Source organism: Fulvia fulva, chromosome 9 (assembly GCF_020509005.1).
Source record: "Fulvia fulva chromosome 9, complete sequence".
Lineage (NCBI taxonomy): Eukaryota > Fungi > Ascomycota > Dothideomycetes > Mycosphaerellales > Mycosphaerellaceae > Fulvia > Fulvia fulva.
This window is the reverse complement of record NC_063020.1, coordinates 670,142-685,496: the sequence shown is the minus strand read 5'-3', so window position 1 is coordinate 685,496 and position 15,355 is coordinate 670,142. Positions and strand designations below refer to the sequence as shown.

The following is a 15,355-nucleotide window of genomic DNA, read 5'->3' as shown; positions in this document are numbered from 1 at the left end:
CCCGATCTCGCCAGATCGCAGGCCCCTCGTGTGGGTTGGTCTCGCCTCTTCATTAACGTTGCGGAACTTCTTGAATGAGGCGAGGTTCGCCTTCTGGCTCTGTTTACAGCAACAGCTGAGGTCATCCATCTGCATTTTGGGTAGTATATCCCAGTCAGCTGTCACAGAAATCTATCGAGGTTTCAGATCGCAGATCAGACACACAGTCCTCGCATCTGACTTCTCCTCGAGACCATGAGCATTTCAAATCTGGCCTCCAATGAGGCATGCTCTACTTCCAAGTCTTCCGCACATAGCATCGTGCCTCAGCAGGTTCAAGAGCCTGATGGCCAGATCCCGCCTGCCACAACACCTCTGTGCCAAGAATCAGGTCTCTGGCATCTATGTGGCACAGCAAACCCATGCGACACCCTCTACAAGAAGAATCATGTTGAGGACGCAACGCATGTCGTCGGCAAAATCCCACATCCCTTGCCCACTTCGCCTTCCTCAAAAAGTCTAGCTGTCCGACCCACAGCTTGCCCACGCGAGCTCGGCTCGAGCTTACAGTATGGGGGTCGCTTGCTCTTTCTCTCTCGAAGTCCTTCCGACAACACACACTCCTGAGATGTTGCGGATCAAGCACTGCTGCCTCTATGGTCTGCTGGATGAGTCTGAAGTCGCACAATCGCTAGGTGCTACGATAGACCGCCTCGTCAAGGCTTCACAACATCAAACGAAACGCTTGATTGCGTGCATATGGAGTCGGGATCCGCCAACCAACTGAGATTAGGTTAGTACCGGCAAGGTTTCCCAGGTTTCTCAAGCGCGTGAGCAAAGACCACATGGCTCTTGCAGCATTCAAACACCCACCCATGTCGGGGCCACGAAGTCCGCGTCGTGACGGGCGGTCAACGATATGATCCACTGCTTCCTCCCCTCCTCGTGAGCTCTCTTTCTTCCCATCTACTGAGGTTCATTGGCACGACAGGACTTATACCAATTGACAGTAGGACAATATACTTCTTCAAACACGCACATTAAGCACTCTGAACGTCAACAACGGTCATCGAACCTTGTACGATCTTTACCGGAAGCATACAGTCACTGATTCGCCTGATACACACGACAAATTGCTTCATTCCATCCTTCCGGCCCGTTCGTGGCAGGCTCCCACGCTCATCAATCATTCTTCGCTGGCGAGAACCTGGACGGTCCCGACGAGTCCAACACCGTTATCCTTCGATTCCACAGTTTGACGAAGGCATTGGATTCCGAAGCAGTGGCACAGACGACGGCAATCCCTCCACCGAATCACTCCGCTCCCTCCCAAAGTAAAACGATCTCACAATGGGCTTGCTCGACAAGTTGCGGGCCAAGTACGACATCTACAAGCTCGAACAACGATACACACAGCGCAACAAGCGAACAACATTCTGCTCCAATGCCATCTATGTTGACGGAGAGTATCAATACCAGCCTTCGCCGACGAGCATGAAGTCTTCAACGAGCAGTTTCGGCAGCAGTAACAGCAAGACTGGCAGCAACCGGAAGTCAAGGATCATCTTTTAAGTCGCACTACCGATTGGGAGCGGCACGATGGCAGCGGTCTGATGTTAGATGTCACGCCATGGGAGGGTACGCCGAGGACGTGAATGAACGCGATGCCTTAGACAACGAGCCAGATGTCGACTTGGGAGCAAGATGCTGGACGAATTGAGACAAGGCACGCGAGCAGTCGCGGTGACGGTGAAGAGACGCGTCGGTACGAGAGTCGGCGGGACAAGAGGGCGGAAGGACACCACTACTATCCAGAAGATGGCGGTGAGCTTCGCGCTCTGCTGGGTCCAGTATGGAATAGAGAGGTGGAGGACAGTGGTCGTGTGAGACCAGACGATCATTACAACGACAGAAGAGTGGTGCCAGGTTTCTTTGTTTACGAATGTCATGTACGATACCCAAAAGCTATTGCTGGATGTTCAATTGTCATATATGTGTACACTCCGCGCGATCGTATCAGGTCCTTCTATTGCCGTCGTCGTTGGTGATATCTTGAAGCCCGTGGACCCACGGGTATATACAGTCCTGGGCATAGTTTTTACAACCCCTGTATTTACGCTAACCACTTCCGGCTATCCATGTCCATCTCAGAAGGTGTTGCTACCTTCAATCTCACTATCAAGAATGGGCCAAGCTCACACCTCAGGACATACAACGTATATGCAAGAGTATGCGAGAACGCTGCGAGGCAGTAATAGCCAACAATGGAGGACACACCAGGTGGTGAGCTACGCCAAGCAGTGGATACATTCTTCCTAATGAGGAAAGGTGGAAGAACAGGGGTTGTAATAACTATGCCCAGGACTGTACCTATGGAAAGTCAATGCGGGCGGCACTTCCGTCACCCGTCTTTCGAGCTTCACGCCAAACTTCGGCGTTGCATGTTATCATCACGACTCACACAATCCTTCTTCATGCAATCATGCGGCAGAGCAGCAAGACGCTCCGCATGCGGCGCCCTCAATGCCTACAGCCCGGCTAACGCACTGCGCTCGACCTTTGCAACAACCTCGAAACGGCGCCAGGACGAAGAGACGGTGCCGTCCCAGGTGGCTAGGAACTCGCATAATGGAAAAAAGGGCAGGAGTTTCAATAAAATACTCGCCAATACCCCTGACGATGCTCTCGGATGGATCGACAAAGAGTTGACGCGCGAGCAAGAGGAGGGCGTGCTCGAAGAAAGATATGTCGGGAGAGTCACAGGACCAAGGGCCCTTGTTACATCCAACGATGATTGGCAACCGTTCATTGCCAGGCTGAGGGATCGGAGGGCATCATTACGCACACAAGAGGGACGCAAGAAGTTGCTTGGCCTGAGTGAAGAACAGAAGGATATCCTAAGGAAGAGCTTCGACTACGTTCCGCTCGTGATTCTGCCGCATCAGAGCAAAATGCGCAAAATGCCGATCCCGTGGGCTTTGACAGACGCGGAGAAGGGCAGATTGAAGGGTACTGGGCACCTGCTGTCCGAGGAGCTCAGGCGTTTTGAACAGTATATGACTCCTACTTTCGAGGAAAGCGCCGCTAGACGCGCCATCGCAGAGGAGCTCAAAGACTTCATCACCACGACGCTACTTGACGACGAGCCGGGTAAGACTGGTTTTGAGATCTTCGGCTCAGAGAAGACAGGCCTTGCCGCACCTCTATCCGACATAGACGTCCGCGTCTTCGACACCACCGACCGTGAAGCGATGCCCCTGCGCATGGGCAATCGAATGGAATTTCTCTTTACGAGATTAAGACGAAGTGACAAATACGTCCTTACAACTCTACGCAAAATGGGTCGATTCCCGATCATAAACTGCCAACACCGCGAGTCCGGCATCGACATTCAAATCGTAGCCTCCCCCGCCACTTCGCGCCAACAGGAAATCACAACCCGGTACCTCGCCCTCACTCCGCACCTACGTCCCCTCTTCTACGTCTTCCGCACAATCCTCGCTATGCGCGGCCTCCTCGACGTCTGGAGCGGTGGCCTCGGCTCTTACGGCAGCTTCATCATGCTCTTCGCCACCATCAACCGCGAACTCGAGCGATCAGCTAGGGTAGACCCAGGCCATCGCGATGACTTTCTCGCTTCCCACTTCCGACGATTCCTCAGATTTTACGCCGACGACAAACCGGAATACAGCGGCATGGTACCCTCGAAACACGGCATCGCCGTAGGCCCCCGCCTCAAGTTCCTCAAACACGATGCCGACCCACGATACAATCGATACAGCCAACTCGCTTTAAAACGTGGCGATCCCATTCGCGCAGCCCAATGGATGATGTGTCAGCGCAACCCATTGCAGCCATATCTATTGACACTCCAGGATCCCGCGGATCCGAGGAACGATCTAGGCAAGAAAACCAATGCCATCAAACACATCCTCGCAACCATCAACCATTATCGACACATGCTGAACAAGAAGCTGAAAGATGTCGGCGCGCACAGGGCCACAGGCAAGACGTGGCCGGAGGAGAGTATTTTGATGCCGTTTGTGGGGAGGTGTCACGAGGTTTACGCAGCGCCGAGGAAGAAGCTGAGTGATTATGGGAGGCGGATTCTGGACGGGGACAAGAAAGATAGCAAGGAGCAAGAACAGGAGCGGGCAAGGTTAGGCCAGCGGCAGAAAGAAGAGGAGAGGAAAGAAGTTGAGATGATGCGGACTGCGGAGGCTTTCGCTGCTACTGATGATGCGCTCGATGAGGGTGGCGATGGCGGGAGGCGGGACTTAGGAGGGGGAGAGCAAGAGAGCAAGAGGCAACACGCTGCTACTGCTACTGCTACTGATACTGATGCGGCGGATCAGGGTGGTCACGGAGGGAGTAAAATTCGAAAGGTTCGCGTGCGATGGCTTACAAAGTTCATTCCCGCCGACGACCCTCCGTGACTCCGAAAGTAGATGAGAGCCCCCTCTCGAACCTGCTAGGGCGTCGCTGGAGGGCGAGGTACATGTACACGGTATGTAGCAGATCGAGAGCAGCGCACCGCACGCCGTTGCTAGGAGTCGATAGATAGCCATCGATGTTCTATCTATCATTCGCTGGAGCAGATTTTCGTGAAGTGTGTACCTACTATCATGAAACGGCAACGGACTTTGTCAAGGGCCCTAGGCGTAGGTCAAGCGACCTGGTTCTTTATCTCAGGGCTATGAAGTGTGCATCCACCCACTTCCACCATCACTCGTTCCCTCTTCCCATCAAGATCATGCATCAGCGAGCTTTCGCAAGAAACTCCTGTTATGACATTGTAGGACGCGGTTCGCTCTATGGCATCTTGCACGCTCTCCACCGACCCCAAAGACAAGTGCGCCGATGCGATGCTGATGCGTTAGAAGTAACGTAGGGGAACGCCAGAGCAACTTGGAAAATCAGAAGTTCTATCACAACTTTCCCATCCACTTATCCCACGCGCGTGTCCGGCACAGACCCATCCACGATCGCCACGGCGCCGGCATTACCAGCGTCGGTGGAACCGTTAAGCAGAGCGACGACAGAGATGACGTCGGAAGGTTCCAGCAGGTGCCATGTCGCCAGGGTCTGCTTCGTCTTCGCGCCGACTGTGACGGCGAAGCGGTGGTCCTCTGGGAGCTTCGACTGGCGAAGACTGCGGAACATGTCTGCGACGAACGTTAGTCAGATCCCGACATTGTCTATCACAAGGGATGAACTTACCTTCATCAGTAAAGTCATCACCAGCACACAGCACAAAATCCGGCGCGCTCTTCCCATACTCCAGCACCAACCTCTTCGCGATCTCGCCCTTGTTGACGAATCTCGGCCTCACTTCCAAGTTAGCCTTGCCAGTCATGACTTCAACATCCCACTTCTTCGCGACAGTCTGCTCGAGGTGCTTCTGACATTCTCTCGCCATGTACGCGCCATACTCCGGATCTGCTCGGCGATAATGCCAAGTCAACGCAATCTTCTTGCGCTCGATGAAGCTGCCTTGGGTACGTTCTGAGTAGTGGTTGAAGACCTTGATGACCTCGGACTGCCAGGACATGTCGAGGGTCTCGGTGAGGTTTACCCAGTCGCGGGAGTTGGGGTTGCGCATGAAGGAGCCGTGTTCGGCGGAGAGGCCTAGCTCCGGGATGTGGCCCATCCACTCGTCGAGGAAGGCTTGGTCACGACCGGAAATGATCCAGACTTGGTTGCGGCTGTCGGAGGCTAAGGTCTTGAGGGTGCGAATGACTCTGTCAGAGGGAATGGCAGATTGAGGGTCTTTGACAATGGGTGTGAGTGTGCCGTCGTAGTCGAACATGAAGAGTCGTCTCTCCGCGACTCGGTATTGGGTTAGCAGCTTGGCGCGATCAAGCACAGGCGTGGCGATGGATTGATCGTGCGAGGACAAGTTTGTCAAAAGTCGCTTGACATAATTGGTGGTCCATGCTTGGACTGTGTTGGTCGTGACATGTTTGTAGAGCAAGTCGTGCTTATCGCTCTTCTCGTCTTCGGACATCGTCAAGGCAGCATTAATTTCCTCGGCGGTGCCACCCAGATCCCAAGGATTGATGTGAATGGCATTACCAAGACTTCCAGCGGTCCCAGAGAATTCGGAGATGATGAGTGGGCCATGGTTGTCACGTTGGCTGACAACATACTCAAGCGCGGTGGTGTTCATGCCATCACGAACGCTGGTGATCAGACCAAGATCTGCTATCCGGAGGAGTGCAAAGTACTCTTCTTGGGTCAAGTATTGCGGATAGTGCTGAACTGGGGTAAAGCTCAGCGAGCCAAAGGAGCCATTGATTCTTGCCACCAGCTCGGAAATTTTGTTGGCAGTCTTGTCGCCTTTACCGTCACGCTCCTCAATACTAGTGGGGGACGTTACTTGGATAAGTACAACTTTGTCGTGCCATTCCGGATGCCGCTCGAGGAAGATCTCATAAGCCTGCAGCTTCTGCGCAACACCTCTGACCGTGTCCAGACGATCACGGCCAACGATGATCTTCTTGCCCTCGTACAGCTCACGAAGGCCTCTCATCTTCTGCTCGACTCCAGGAGATTCGAAGGCGGCTTGTGCTGTTGCTTCCGCGTTGATGCCTATGGGGAAGACGTCCACCGGCACATGTGCGCCGTAGGCGTCGACACCAGCACTGGAGGAGTCGAAGCCGAGAATGCGAGTGCAGCATGATGAGAAGTGCCGTGCGTAACTATACGCCTGGAAACCGATCATGTTTGCACCTAGCATGCCTTCGAGGATTTCCTTGCGGCGTGTTAGGCAGCGATAGTACTCGCTACTTGGGAACGGTACGTGCAGGAAGAATCCAATGTAGATGTTTGGTATCCGCTGACGAAGTAGACTGGGTAGCAGCAGTAGGTGGTAGTCATGAATGAGTACGATATCGCCAGGCTTATACGCGTTGATGATGGCGTCTGCGAAAGCTTTGTTCATCATGTAGTAGTCGGCCCACGCTTTGCGTAGATCTCGTCCGTCTGTTGGCTCGTTCTGCTTGTAGTGGAAGAGAGTGAAGAGCTCATGCTCGCCGTACCGTCGCCATCGAGATTGGTTCCGGAAGGTGGCAATCTCGTTATCGTCGATCTCATCCCACAACCACACCGGAGCGACCCGGCCACCTTGCTGCTGTTCGAGCTGCTTCTCCAATGTGAGTCGGTCTGCGAGCGGAACGTGGAGTTCTGCAAGCTCATGGGGCTCAATCGGCTTCTCGCCACGATTGACTGGTATTGGTGCCGAGGCCTTGTTGAGTGGTATCGCATCCATAGATGTCATGCCGTTTGTAGCGTCAGTAGGCTCCTTGCGCTTGAAAGCACGATCTATTTCTCCGGTCCAGCCGACAAGTGTATGCTTCCAGGGAGACTCAGGGGAAGAAAGATATGCAAAGGAGTCGAACAAGGCCGAAGTGCCCCGTCGTGAGTGGAGCTCCTGCTGCTGTGTTAGCAATGTACTTGCATGAAGCGGTCATGTGATACCCACCCATTCTCCAGACGTCGTGTAGCCGATCTTATAGGGAACACAGAACGCAGCACTAATGATGTTGCCACTCAGCGTCAGGTTAGGATGCGTTGCATGTGGGTCGAAAGAGTGAAGCTCCTGCCTTGCGGGAGTGGTTCCTGTCAGACTCAGGCGTCGAAGCAGGTCCTCTCCGTTCTGGACACCAGCTTCTCCATCTGCGTGGCCATTGGCGCCAATCGCTTCAAGAATGTGCTGAGGTGGATTGCGCGGTAGGGCTTGAGCGCCTGCAGTCGGTTGCGGTTCGTACTGGGCAAATGGATTCCGGTCCTCGTTGCTGACCGTCGGCGTGACGGGGTTCTGCAGGACTCTGTTCTCCTCGCTCAGTGCCGGGTTGACGGTCTCCTGCCTCACAGCAGAAGGACGCGCACTGCCAGACATCTGCCAACCTTGGCGTGCGAGTCGGTGCTCGAAGTGTTCCCACTGCATCGTGAAGTCAGTAACACGGTTGATAGCGCTAGTGGTTGACGCGGGGCCTTCCACGACTCGCACAGCAGGTGCTGATCGTGGTTGGCATGGAGCGAGGCAGGCACCGACGTTTCTTCATACTCTGGCAGCAAACAAGGTATGGGAGAGGCGCAAACGTTAACTTACAGGAATACTGTATGTATCAAGGTATGACCTGTATGCTCGTGTGGGAAGCCTTTGTTGCAGCGCGATTGGCTGCAGGAAGGTGCGTTTGGGTCGATCGGCAGGTTGCACAGTAGAGCCGCAGGTGTAGTCAGGAAGCAAGCGGAGGGGCGATGGCGCACACGGGTCGCAGGACGCTGGCGCAAAGTCGAGTACCTAGTGTCGTCAGGCTGGGAGGATCTGAATCTGCACTTGAACCAACACTGATCTCATGGTTGCAGAAGCAGAGCTAGCAAGTTGTTTCTGCCTTTGCCGGAGATCCCCCATGCAACAGCTTGAGGCGTTCCGGACTCGGAAGGAGCCGGCCGCGGGAAGCGAAGCAAGCACGTGTCTCTGAACGTCGATGTGGTGGACAATGAATGTAACCACAAGGCGATACCTCATCAATGCCTCAAAAACGTGCTGATCGCCTGAAGCAATGACTTTCCATCCATTTGGGCAGAAATAGCTGTCCGAACTTTGTCGAGCTGGCGTCTCACGTCGATCCACTCGCGCGGGTCCAGAATCTTCACGAACTTGGAGCGTTGCAGCCAAGCAGGTGACAATGAAGCCATCGAACAATCATCACTGCTGGTGTTGGACGAGATGCTCCAGACCATGGCCACAATCACCTGCGATTGAAAGCGTACCGGTCTGTTGAGCAGTAGAAACAGGAGTATGATGGCGCCGCGTGCAAGTGAACAGGACTGCCATTTGAGGTGATCAAGTGTTTTGACTTCATGCAATCCATTGAGTCCAACGTACGAGTAGTGCCACGAACGTAGCCATGCATTGTTCTCATCAACTCCCCTCCACCAGTTGTCTCGTGACGGACCGACTCGGGAACTGGCATCACGCATTTGATCCACAGCAGCCGCGGGGTCTTCTTCGTTCCTCGTAGAGGGGCACCTGCACGCACGGGCAACTTCTGAATTTCTGACTACAGCAACGCAAGAAACAACACAACAGCTGCTTGCTTCACCACTTCACATTCTCTCATCCAAAATGGCCGAGCCAGTCGTGGATTACTCGCTGGCGAACGCCGATACCCTCACCAAGTACAAGACTGCCGCTCAGATCTCGCAGAAGGTCCTTGAGACAGTTTCAGGTTCGTGCCGCCGTCGCACTATCACTTCCGCTGGCCGCTGACCCGACATAGCATGGTGTACCGAAGGAGCAAAGATTGTTGACATCTGCCAGAAGGGTGACAAGCTCCTCGAGGAGGAGGTCGCAAAGGTCTACAAGGGCAAGAAGATCGTCAAAGGCATCGCGCACCCATGCACTGTCTCGCCGAGCTCCTATGTCACTCCATACACACCACTCGTCTCCGACGCCGAGGAGGCCGAGAAGTCGCTCTCCGCGGGAGAAGCCGTCAAGATCCAACTGGGTGCCCAGATCGATGGCTTTGGCTCAATCGTTTGTGACACCGTGCTTGTGGGCGCGAAGGACAATGCTATCTCTGGTCGCCCAGCAGACCTCCTGCTCGCAACACACTACGCGAACGAGCTCCTCCTCCGCTTGATCATGCCACCAGGTCTTTTGGCGCAGGGTACAGATGAAGAGAAGAAGAAGGCACAGGCAGTCAAGCCATACAGCCAGTCCAAGATCACGCAGCTACTCGAGAAGGTTGCCAAGTCATACGAGTGCACACTGGTCGAGAACACGACTTGCTGGTTGTTCGGCAGGAACGAGATCGAGGACAAGAAGAAGATCATTCTGTCACCCAGCGAGGGCGTCAAGGGCGAAGGTCTGCCGGAAGTCGGCGAGGCCTGGGGTCTCGAGGTCGGTCTCAGCACTGGTACTGGAAAGGTCAAGACGCTGTCAAACAGGCCAACTCTTCACCGCAGAACGACCACGACCTACGGCCTGAAGAGACCTAGCTCGCGTGCCACACTCTCAGAAGTGCAGAAGAAGTTTGGCACTTTCCCATTCAGCTTACGACAGCTCGATGATGAGCGTGCAGGCAAGATTGGTGTGGTCGAGTGCGTTCGTGGCGGCGTTGTGCGCCAGTACGAGGTTATTGGTTCGACCGATGGCGAGCCTGTCAGCCGCCTGTTCACCACTGTCGGTAAGTATCGCGATGTTATTCATGATGTCCCCATCTTTGACTCTGCCTTTGATGTACACACAATGCTGACTTCTCCTAGCTGTCACCAAGAACGGCGTGCAACGTTTGGCGGCACCACCCAAGCACGACATCTCACAGTGGAAGTCTGACAAAAAGATCACGGACGAGGAGATCCTGAAGATCCTCGAGCAGCCGCTCTCGAAGGAGGCCAAGTCGAAGCCAAAGAACAAGAAGAAGAAGAAGAAGCCAGCGAAGAAGGCTGCTCCAAAGGAAGAGGAAGAAGAGGACGATGACGATGACGACGATGAGGACGACAGCGACGACGAATGAGCTACGACCTCGAAATATGTTCTCAAGGAAGAACGTCGTGGGCGAAGCACTGGCACGAACGCCGGACCAGATCTGGGCCGGGTAGTTCGGGTTGAAGCCTGGGGCGAGTACCAACGAACAACTCAACCCGTCAAGCACGCCACTGGCATGATCTCCTGTCCAGACCACAGAAGCTGTGCAAACCACCACAATGTCTATATCAAATAGCAAAAGCTATGGATGGCAGTGACCATCTATATGCACTTTTCCTGTTGTCTGCCTCAACTATTGCGTGAGATGTTGTCGTGGCGGTCACCGATCAGGAAAGTCGTGGTCATCTTCGTTCCAACAAAAACCACATTTTCCTTTCACACCACTGACACAACCCCATCCACAACATATTATACGCGAATGCACGAGAACCTATCATCATTTCTCGGGTACCAAACGGTCGTGTTTGATGCGGTCGTTGTCGAGTCTGTAAATCGCGGCACTGATCGGCGTTTGTTGAAGTGGCCGAGACGTGACTTCGAAACCACACTCCTTTCATCGACTTTCACTGCACCTGCACGCGTCTTTCGCGCACAACCACCGGTCTTTGCCACTACTAGGCACAGCATCGCCCTGGGTAATATGTGACACTGTTTCTGTTCAAATGCATAGCGCTAACCATCTCATAGAGGCGTATGCACGACCGAAGTAATATGCCCTCCATCCGGAACAGGCCAACAGTGGACGAAGCCCGAAGGAGCAACTCGCGTGGACCACTGCAGCAGGCGCAACAGACGTCGCGCCCTCCGTCGGTCGGATCTGGGAAGGAGAAGGGAAAGGAACAGACGTTCATGGATCGCTGGGTGGAGCCTTCCCTGGCTGCACCGAAGCCCAGCTACCAAGATCATGGCGCGGGACCATATGGAGTCCTTGAACATATGCAACCGCTTGGGGAGGCGCCCAGTGCAAAGGTCAAGGCAAGAGTGAAAGGAGACGGGTCGCGCAAGTCAGTACTCGGGCGCAGCTCTGCAGCCCTGGGCGCGGATGCTCAGGAGACACCTGAAGGGACACCAGCACCTGCAGCAGACACGCCGCAGCCTATGGATCTGCCTGTGCAGCCGCCGATTGTCATCGATGATGAGAGGGACACAGACTACGCGCCGACGGTCAATGGGAAGAAGAAAGAACGTGCATCTCGTGCTCGAGCTGTGAAGCGGAAGAGTGAATCGGCATCATCAGCAACTCCTGCAGCACAGCCGCCGCAAACCAATAATGTTCCTCCGAAGAAGGAGGTCACCTTCGAGTACGACGGCGAGAAGCTACTGAAGGTTGTGGAGGCCGCTAAAGCTCGTGCGCGCGAGGTTGGCAAACCAGACCTCGCCGACGCTGTGCACGCCATCTACCTTCAGAGTCTGGAGAACTTCCAACTCAGAGTCTTGCTAGAGGCTATCCTCACGCAGCAGGCGACTCCAGAACAAAACGCCTCGTTTCAACAATACGTGCGAGCAGCCAAAAAGAAGCTCAAGGACGCCAAGCTTCAATCCCGGCACCAGCCGGCGAAGACAATTGGAATGGGGACAATAGAGAAGACTCCTGCAGTTGCTTCACCTACTCCAAAACTCACACTGAATCCTGCTCCTCATCGACAACCAGAAATTTCTTCCGCCATACCATCTACAGAAAGACAAGAACCTACCAAACCAAGAATATCACTCAAAGTCAAGTCACCTCACAAGGATCCCAACCGACATCGTTCACACAACGGCAAGATGTCTGTCTCTCCAAGGAAGCGCGAGCGTGCCAACAGTAACGCCAGTGACTCTTCTCTCACCGACCTGACCTCCAACGACGGCGAGGACGACGTGGAGGTCGACCAACAGGAGCCCGACAGTGATCTGGCTGGCCCGTCTATCAGAGTCAACGGCACCAAAGGTAAGGATCTCGCAGCAGAGCGTGGCTCCCTTGCAGTTCCTGGCACCAGTGCGAAACGGTCATCAGCAGAGGCCGAGCTCGAGCAAGAGCGTGACCGCGAAATGGCCGCCAAAAAGCAGAAGCTCAGTGGTGGCGTCAAACGCGAGTATGATTTCGAGGAGAGCAACGTCAGACCAACTCTGTCTGCAGCTCGATTGCGAGGCCCAAAGCTCAAAGCGAGCGCACTGGCACCGCCATCTCTGAGGCTGGAGCCAAATGGCAGTCGTACCGCAAGTGCACGAGGCAGTCGTGCACCATCTATGGACGTTGACTCACCACTCTCAGCTCTATCATCGCCGGCAACTTCACGGCAGAGCACCCCAAGAGTCTGGCAGGTCAAGCCCAAGCCAAAACAAAGAGCGAAGACCAAGCAGTCGTAAGTACTCCCACCTCATCTTCCCCATGTCTTCGCAGACCACGCGCGGCACATCACTCGACGATATGCCCAGGTCAAACGGGCAGTCACGGTGATGTGCCATGTGTTTGCTACAGGAATGTGCCTTTGGCAGACCATCCATCCAATCGTTTGGCAACTTACGGTGCGGGGCACAATAATCGCACCTCGAAGCATTTCATGTTGCGCGGTAGAGAAATACTGACAGAGCACTCTATCACAGGCCCGAAAAGAAGCAACAGGCAGCCCTCGGTGGCATGTCAGGCGTTGATGGCGCAGGAAGGGAAAGCCCAATCGGGGATGATGAAAATGAAGAGGTAAGACAACGCGCAGGCTGCGCGCTAATTCTCATCTTCCGCTTCCACACAACTTTCTCCCTGCACAAACAACACATCCTCATGCATTTGCCCCAACGTACCTTTTCATCCCCAAATCTGCAGCCTATGGTTCCTGCAACATACAAGCATGATCTGACGCATCTTGAACAGCTTGGTTCCGAAAATCAGGACTATTGCTCCTCCTGTGGTGGCAGTGGCTATCTGCTCTGCTGCGACGGCTGCGATCGCGCGTTCCACTTCGCCTGCGTGGACCCGCCACTCAACCCAGACGCAGAGGAACTGGATGAGCCATGGTATTGCAACATCTGCGTGGCGAAGAGGCCGATTGGACCCGAGTCGCCTGAGAAGCCCACTCGTGGATTGTTTTCGTTTCTTATCAGCGATTTGAAGAAACGGAATCCGACTAACTTTGTTCTGCCTGAGGGCATCAAGAATTACTTCGAGGGTGTCTCAAGTGACAAGAATGGCGCCTTCGTGGAGTCCATGAACGCCACAAAGAACACCAGGTATGCGTCACGCCACCTAACAAACAGAGAACTCAGACTGACACAGTTGGCAGGAGCCGTCCCGGATACTCAGATGACCAGCCAGACTACTACCGATTGCGTGACAGCAAGGGTAGTCTGGTCTTGTGCTATGCTTGCGGCAAGTCCTCACAAGTCAACCCGTTCTCCCCGAAGCGACCGATTGTCACTTGCGACCACTGCACACAACACTGGCACCTGGACTGCCTCGACCCGCCTCTGGCCAACCCACCCGCGCTCAACCAGAATGGCAAGAAGGTCCATGACTGGATGTGTCCGCTCCACGCTGACCAGGAGCTGCAAAGAGTCGACGTCGCTCTGCTCAATCGCCACCATCGCCGCACTGTTCATCTGCGCAAGCCTAGAGTGCCAAAGGTCCAGGAAGTCGCGCTCTCCCGTGGCTCTGTCAACAATGGCCTCGTTGATGTCGCCGAAGACTCCTCTGACGATTCCGAGGGCGAGTTCTACGAAGAGGGTGATGACTCCGAGGGCACCCTGCTCAAGCTTCCAGCCCAAGGCATCAAGCTTGACTTCATCGACAAAGTCAAGAGGTAATGTTCATCATCTACTTGTGGCCTCAAACTATGCTAACGACATCACAGTACTCGAGTGCAGCAATACCACGATAATGTCATCTCTTACAAGCGTGCGCGTCTCGCCGCCAACGCCACTGCCGCTATTCCAAGCGCCCTAGAGCAAGCCAACTTTGCCAGACGGCCCTTCAACGAGAAGCAACTCGCACTTCAGCTCACCCAGTTTGCAAGCGACAACAAAGACTTCGACCTTGGCAGCGACCGGGTGGAGAACTTGGTCGGCACCTTAATCGTAAGTCTCTCGTACCCCTTACTCTTAGTCCTTGGACATGACGTTAGCAGCGAGACTAATCACTTGTCACTCGCAGGCCGAAGCACCATCTGAGGTGGTTAACGACATGATGTCCGAGGAAACGAAGCAGAGCAAGTCTGCATCTTCTGTTGTCCCTCCATCGCCGCCAGCGTCGGAACAGACTGAAATGACCGAGGACAATCGCCGACAGCTGGAGATGCTACGCGACCTCATCAATCGCAGACTGGAAAGCGGCAAGTCTTGAAGCAGGATCGACATGATTCGACTACTCTATCATCAAAGACATGCGACATAACGCACATTGGGTGGTGTGCCGCACAATCTGCCTCGCAGGCTGGCTTGTATCACCACCGACCAGGCATGTTTCAGGCCCTTGCGGCCTTTACTCGGTCAGTGGCTGGGGAATTGCCACGGCGAGCTCGCCTTGCGGATTAGCGCCAAATACGCAACCCATGACCACGACACATGGGACGGACTCAGACTCGCTTCTGGCAACAAGCTGGAGTGATCAACATTGCACGCCCATCCGAGAGTCCTTCTGACCCAGCTGAGCACTGAATTTTCGGCCAGACTGTATCACTTACATCCATCACCACGCTTTGTGCCTGCCTGATGAGCAAGGCATGCAAGTGGTGAGTAACACATGTAATAATGCGAGGAACACCCGACATGAAGATGAAGACGAAAACACACAGCAGTTGTTATTTTGCTTGGGAAAACTATATCATGTCTTCAGACCCAGTCGAGCGAGCATTTTGGTTGGAAGGGATAACTGGGGTGTTATGCGCGCATGCTATGCATTGTTCT

The 15,355-nt window shown here is 54.3% G+C and overlaps 5 protein-coding genes across 5 annotated transcripts; 4 read left to right on the top strand and 1 right to left on the bottom strand.

Annotated features, from left to right (window-relative positions):
* Window positions 1–1,329: 1,329 nt before the first annotated feature.
* Window positions 1,330–1,551, top strand: CLAFUR5_08969 (uncharacterized protein; the record flags this gene model as incomplete). The annotated part of the gene is made up of 1 exon (XM_047908117.1): window positions 1,330–1,551. One exon carries the CDS (start codon window positions 1,330–1,332, stop codon window positions 1,549–1,551), a length of 222 nt encoding a protein of 73 aa, XP_047765994.1.
* A 902-nt stretch (window positions 1,552–2,453) lies between these two features.
* On the top strand, window positions 2,454–4,415 carry CLAFUR5_08968 (Terminal nucleotidyltransferase 4A; the record flags this gene model as incomplete). The annotated part of the gene is made up of 1 exon (XM_047908116.1): window positions 2,454–4,415. The coding sequence occupies one exon, from the start codon at window positions 2,454–2,456 to the stop codon at window positions 4,413–4,415; it is 1,962 nt and encodes a 653-aa protein (XP_047765995.1).
* A 511-nt stretch (window positions 4,416–4,926) lies between these two features.
* CLAFUR5_08967 (Trehalose-phosphatase) lies at window positions 4,927–7,879 on the bottom strand (the record flags this gene model as incomplete). Its single annotated transcript, XM_047908115.1, has 3 exons — window positions 4,927–5,144; window positions 5,200–7,411; window positions 7,463–7,879. 3 exons carry the CDS (start codon window positions 7,877–7,879, stop codon window positions 4,927–4,929), a joined length of 2,847 nt encoding a protein of 948 aa, XP_047766002.1.
* Window positions 7,880–9,112: 1,233 nt separating this feature from the next.
* Window positions 9,113–10,505, top strand: CLAFUR5_08966 (Curved DNA-binding protein; the record flags this gene model as incomplete). The annotated part of the gene is made up of 3 exons (XM_047908114.1): window positions 9,113–9,215; window positions 9,267–10,175; window positions 10,255–10,505. The coding sequence occupies 3 exons, from the start codon at window positions 9,113–9,115 to the stop codon at window positions 10,503–10,505; spliced, it is 1,263 nt and encodes a 420-aa protein (XP_047766003.1).
* A 665-nt stretch (window positions 10,506–11,170) lies between these two features.
* On the top strand, window positions 11,171–14,792 carry CLAFUR5_08965 (uncharacterized protein; the record flags this gene model as incomplete). The annotated part of the gene is made up of 6 exons (XM_047908113.1): window positions 11,171–12,822; window positions 13,064–13,157; window positions 13,329–13,684; window positions 13,738–14,253; window positions 14,305–14,527; window positions 14,604–14,792. The coding sequence occupies 6 exons, from the start codon at window positions 11,171–11,173 to the stop codon at window positions 14,790–14,792; spliced, it is 3,030 nt and encodes a 1,009-aa protein (XP_047766000.1).
* Between the last annotated feature and the right edge of the window lie 563 nt (window positions 14,793–15,355).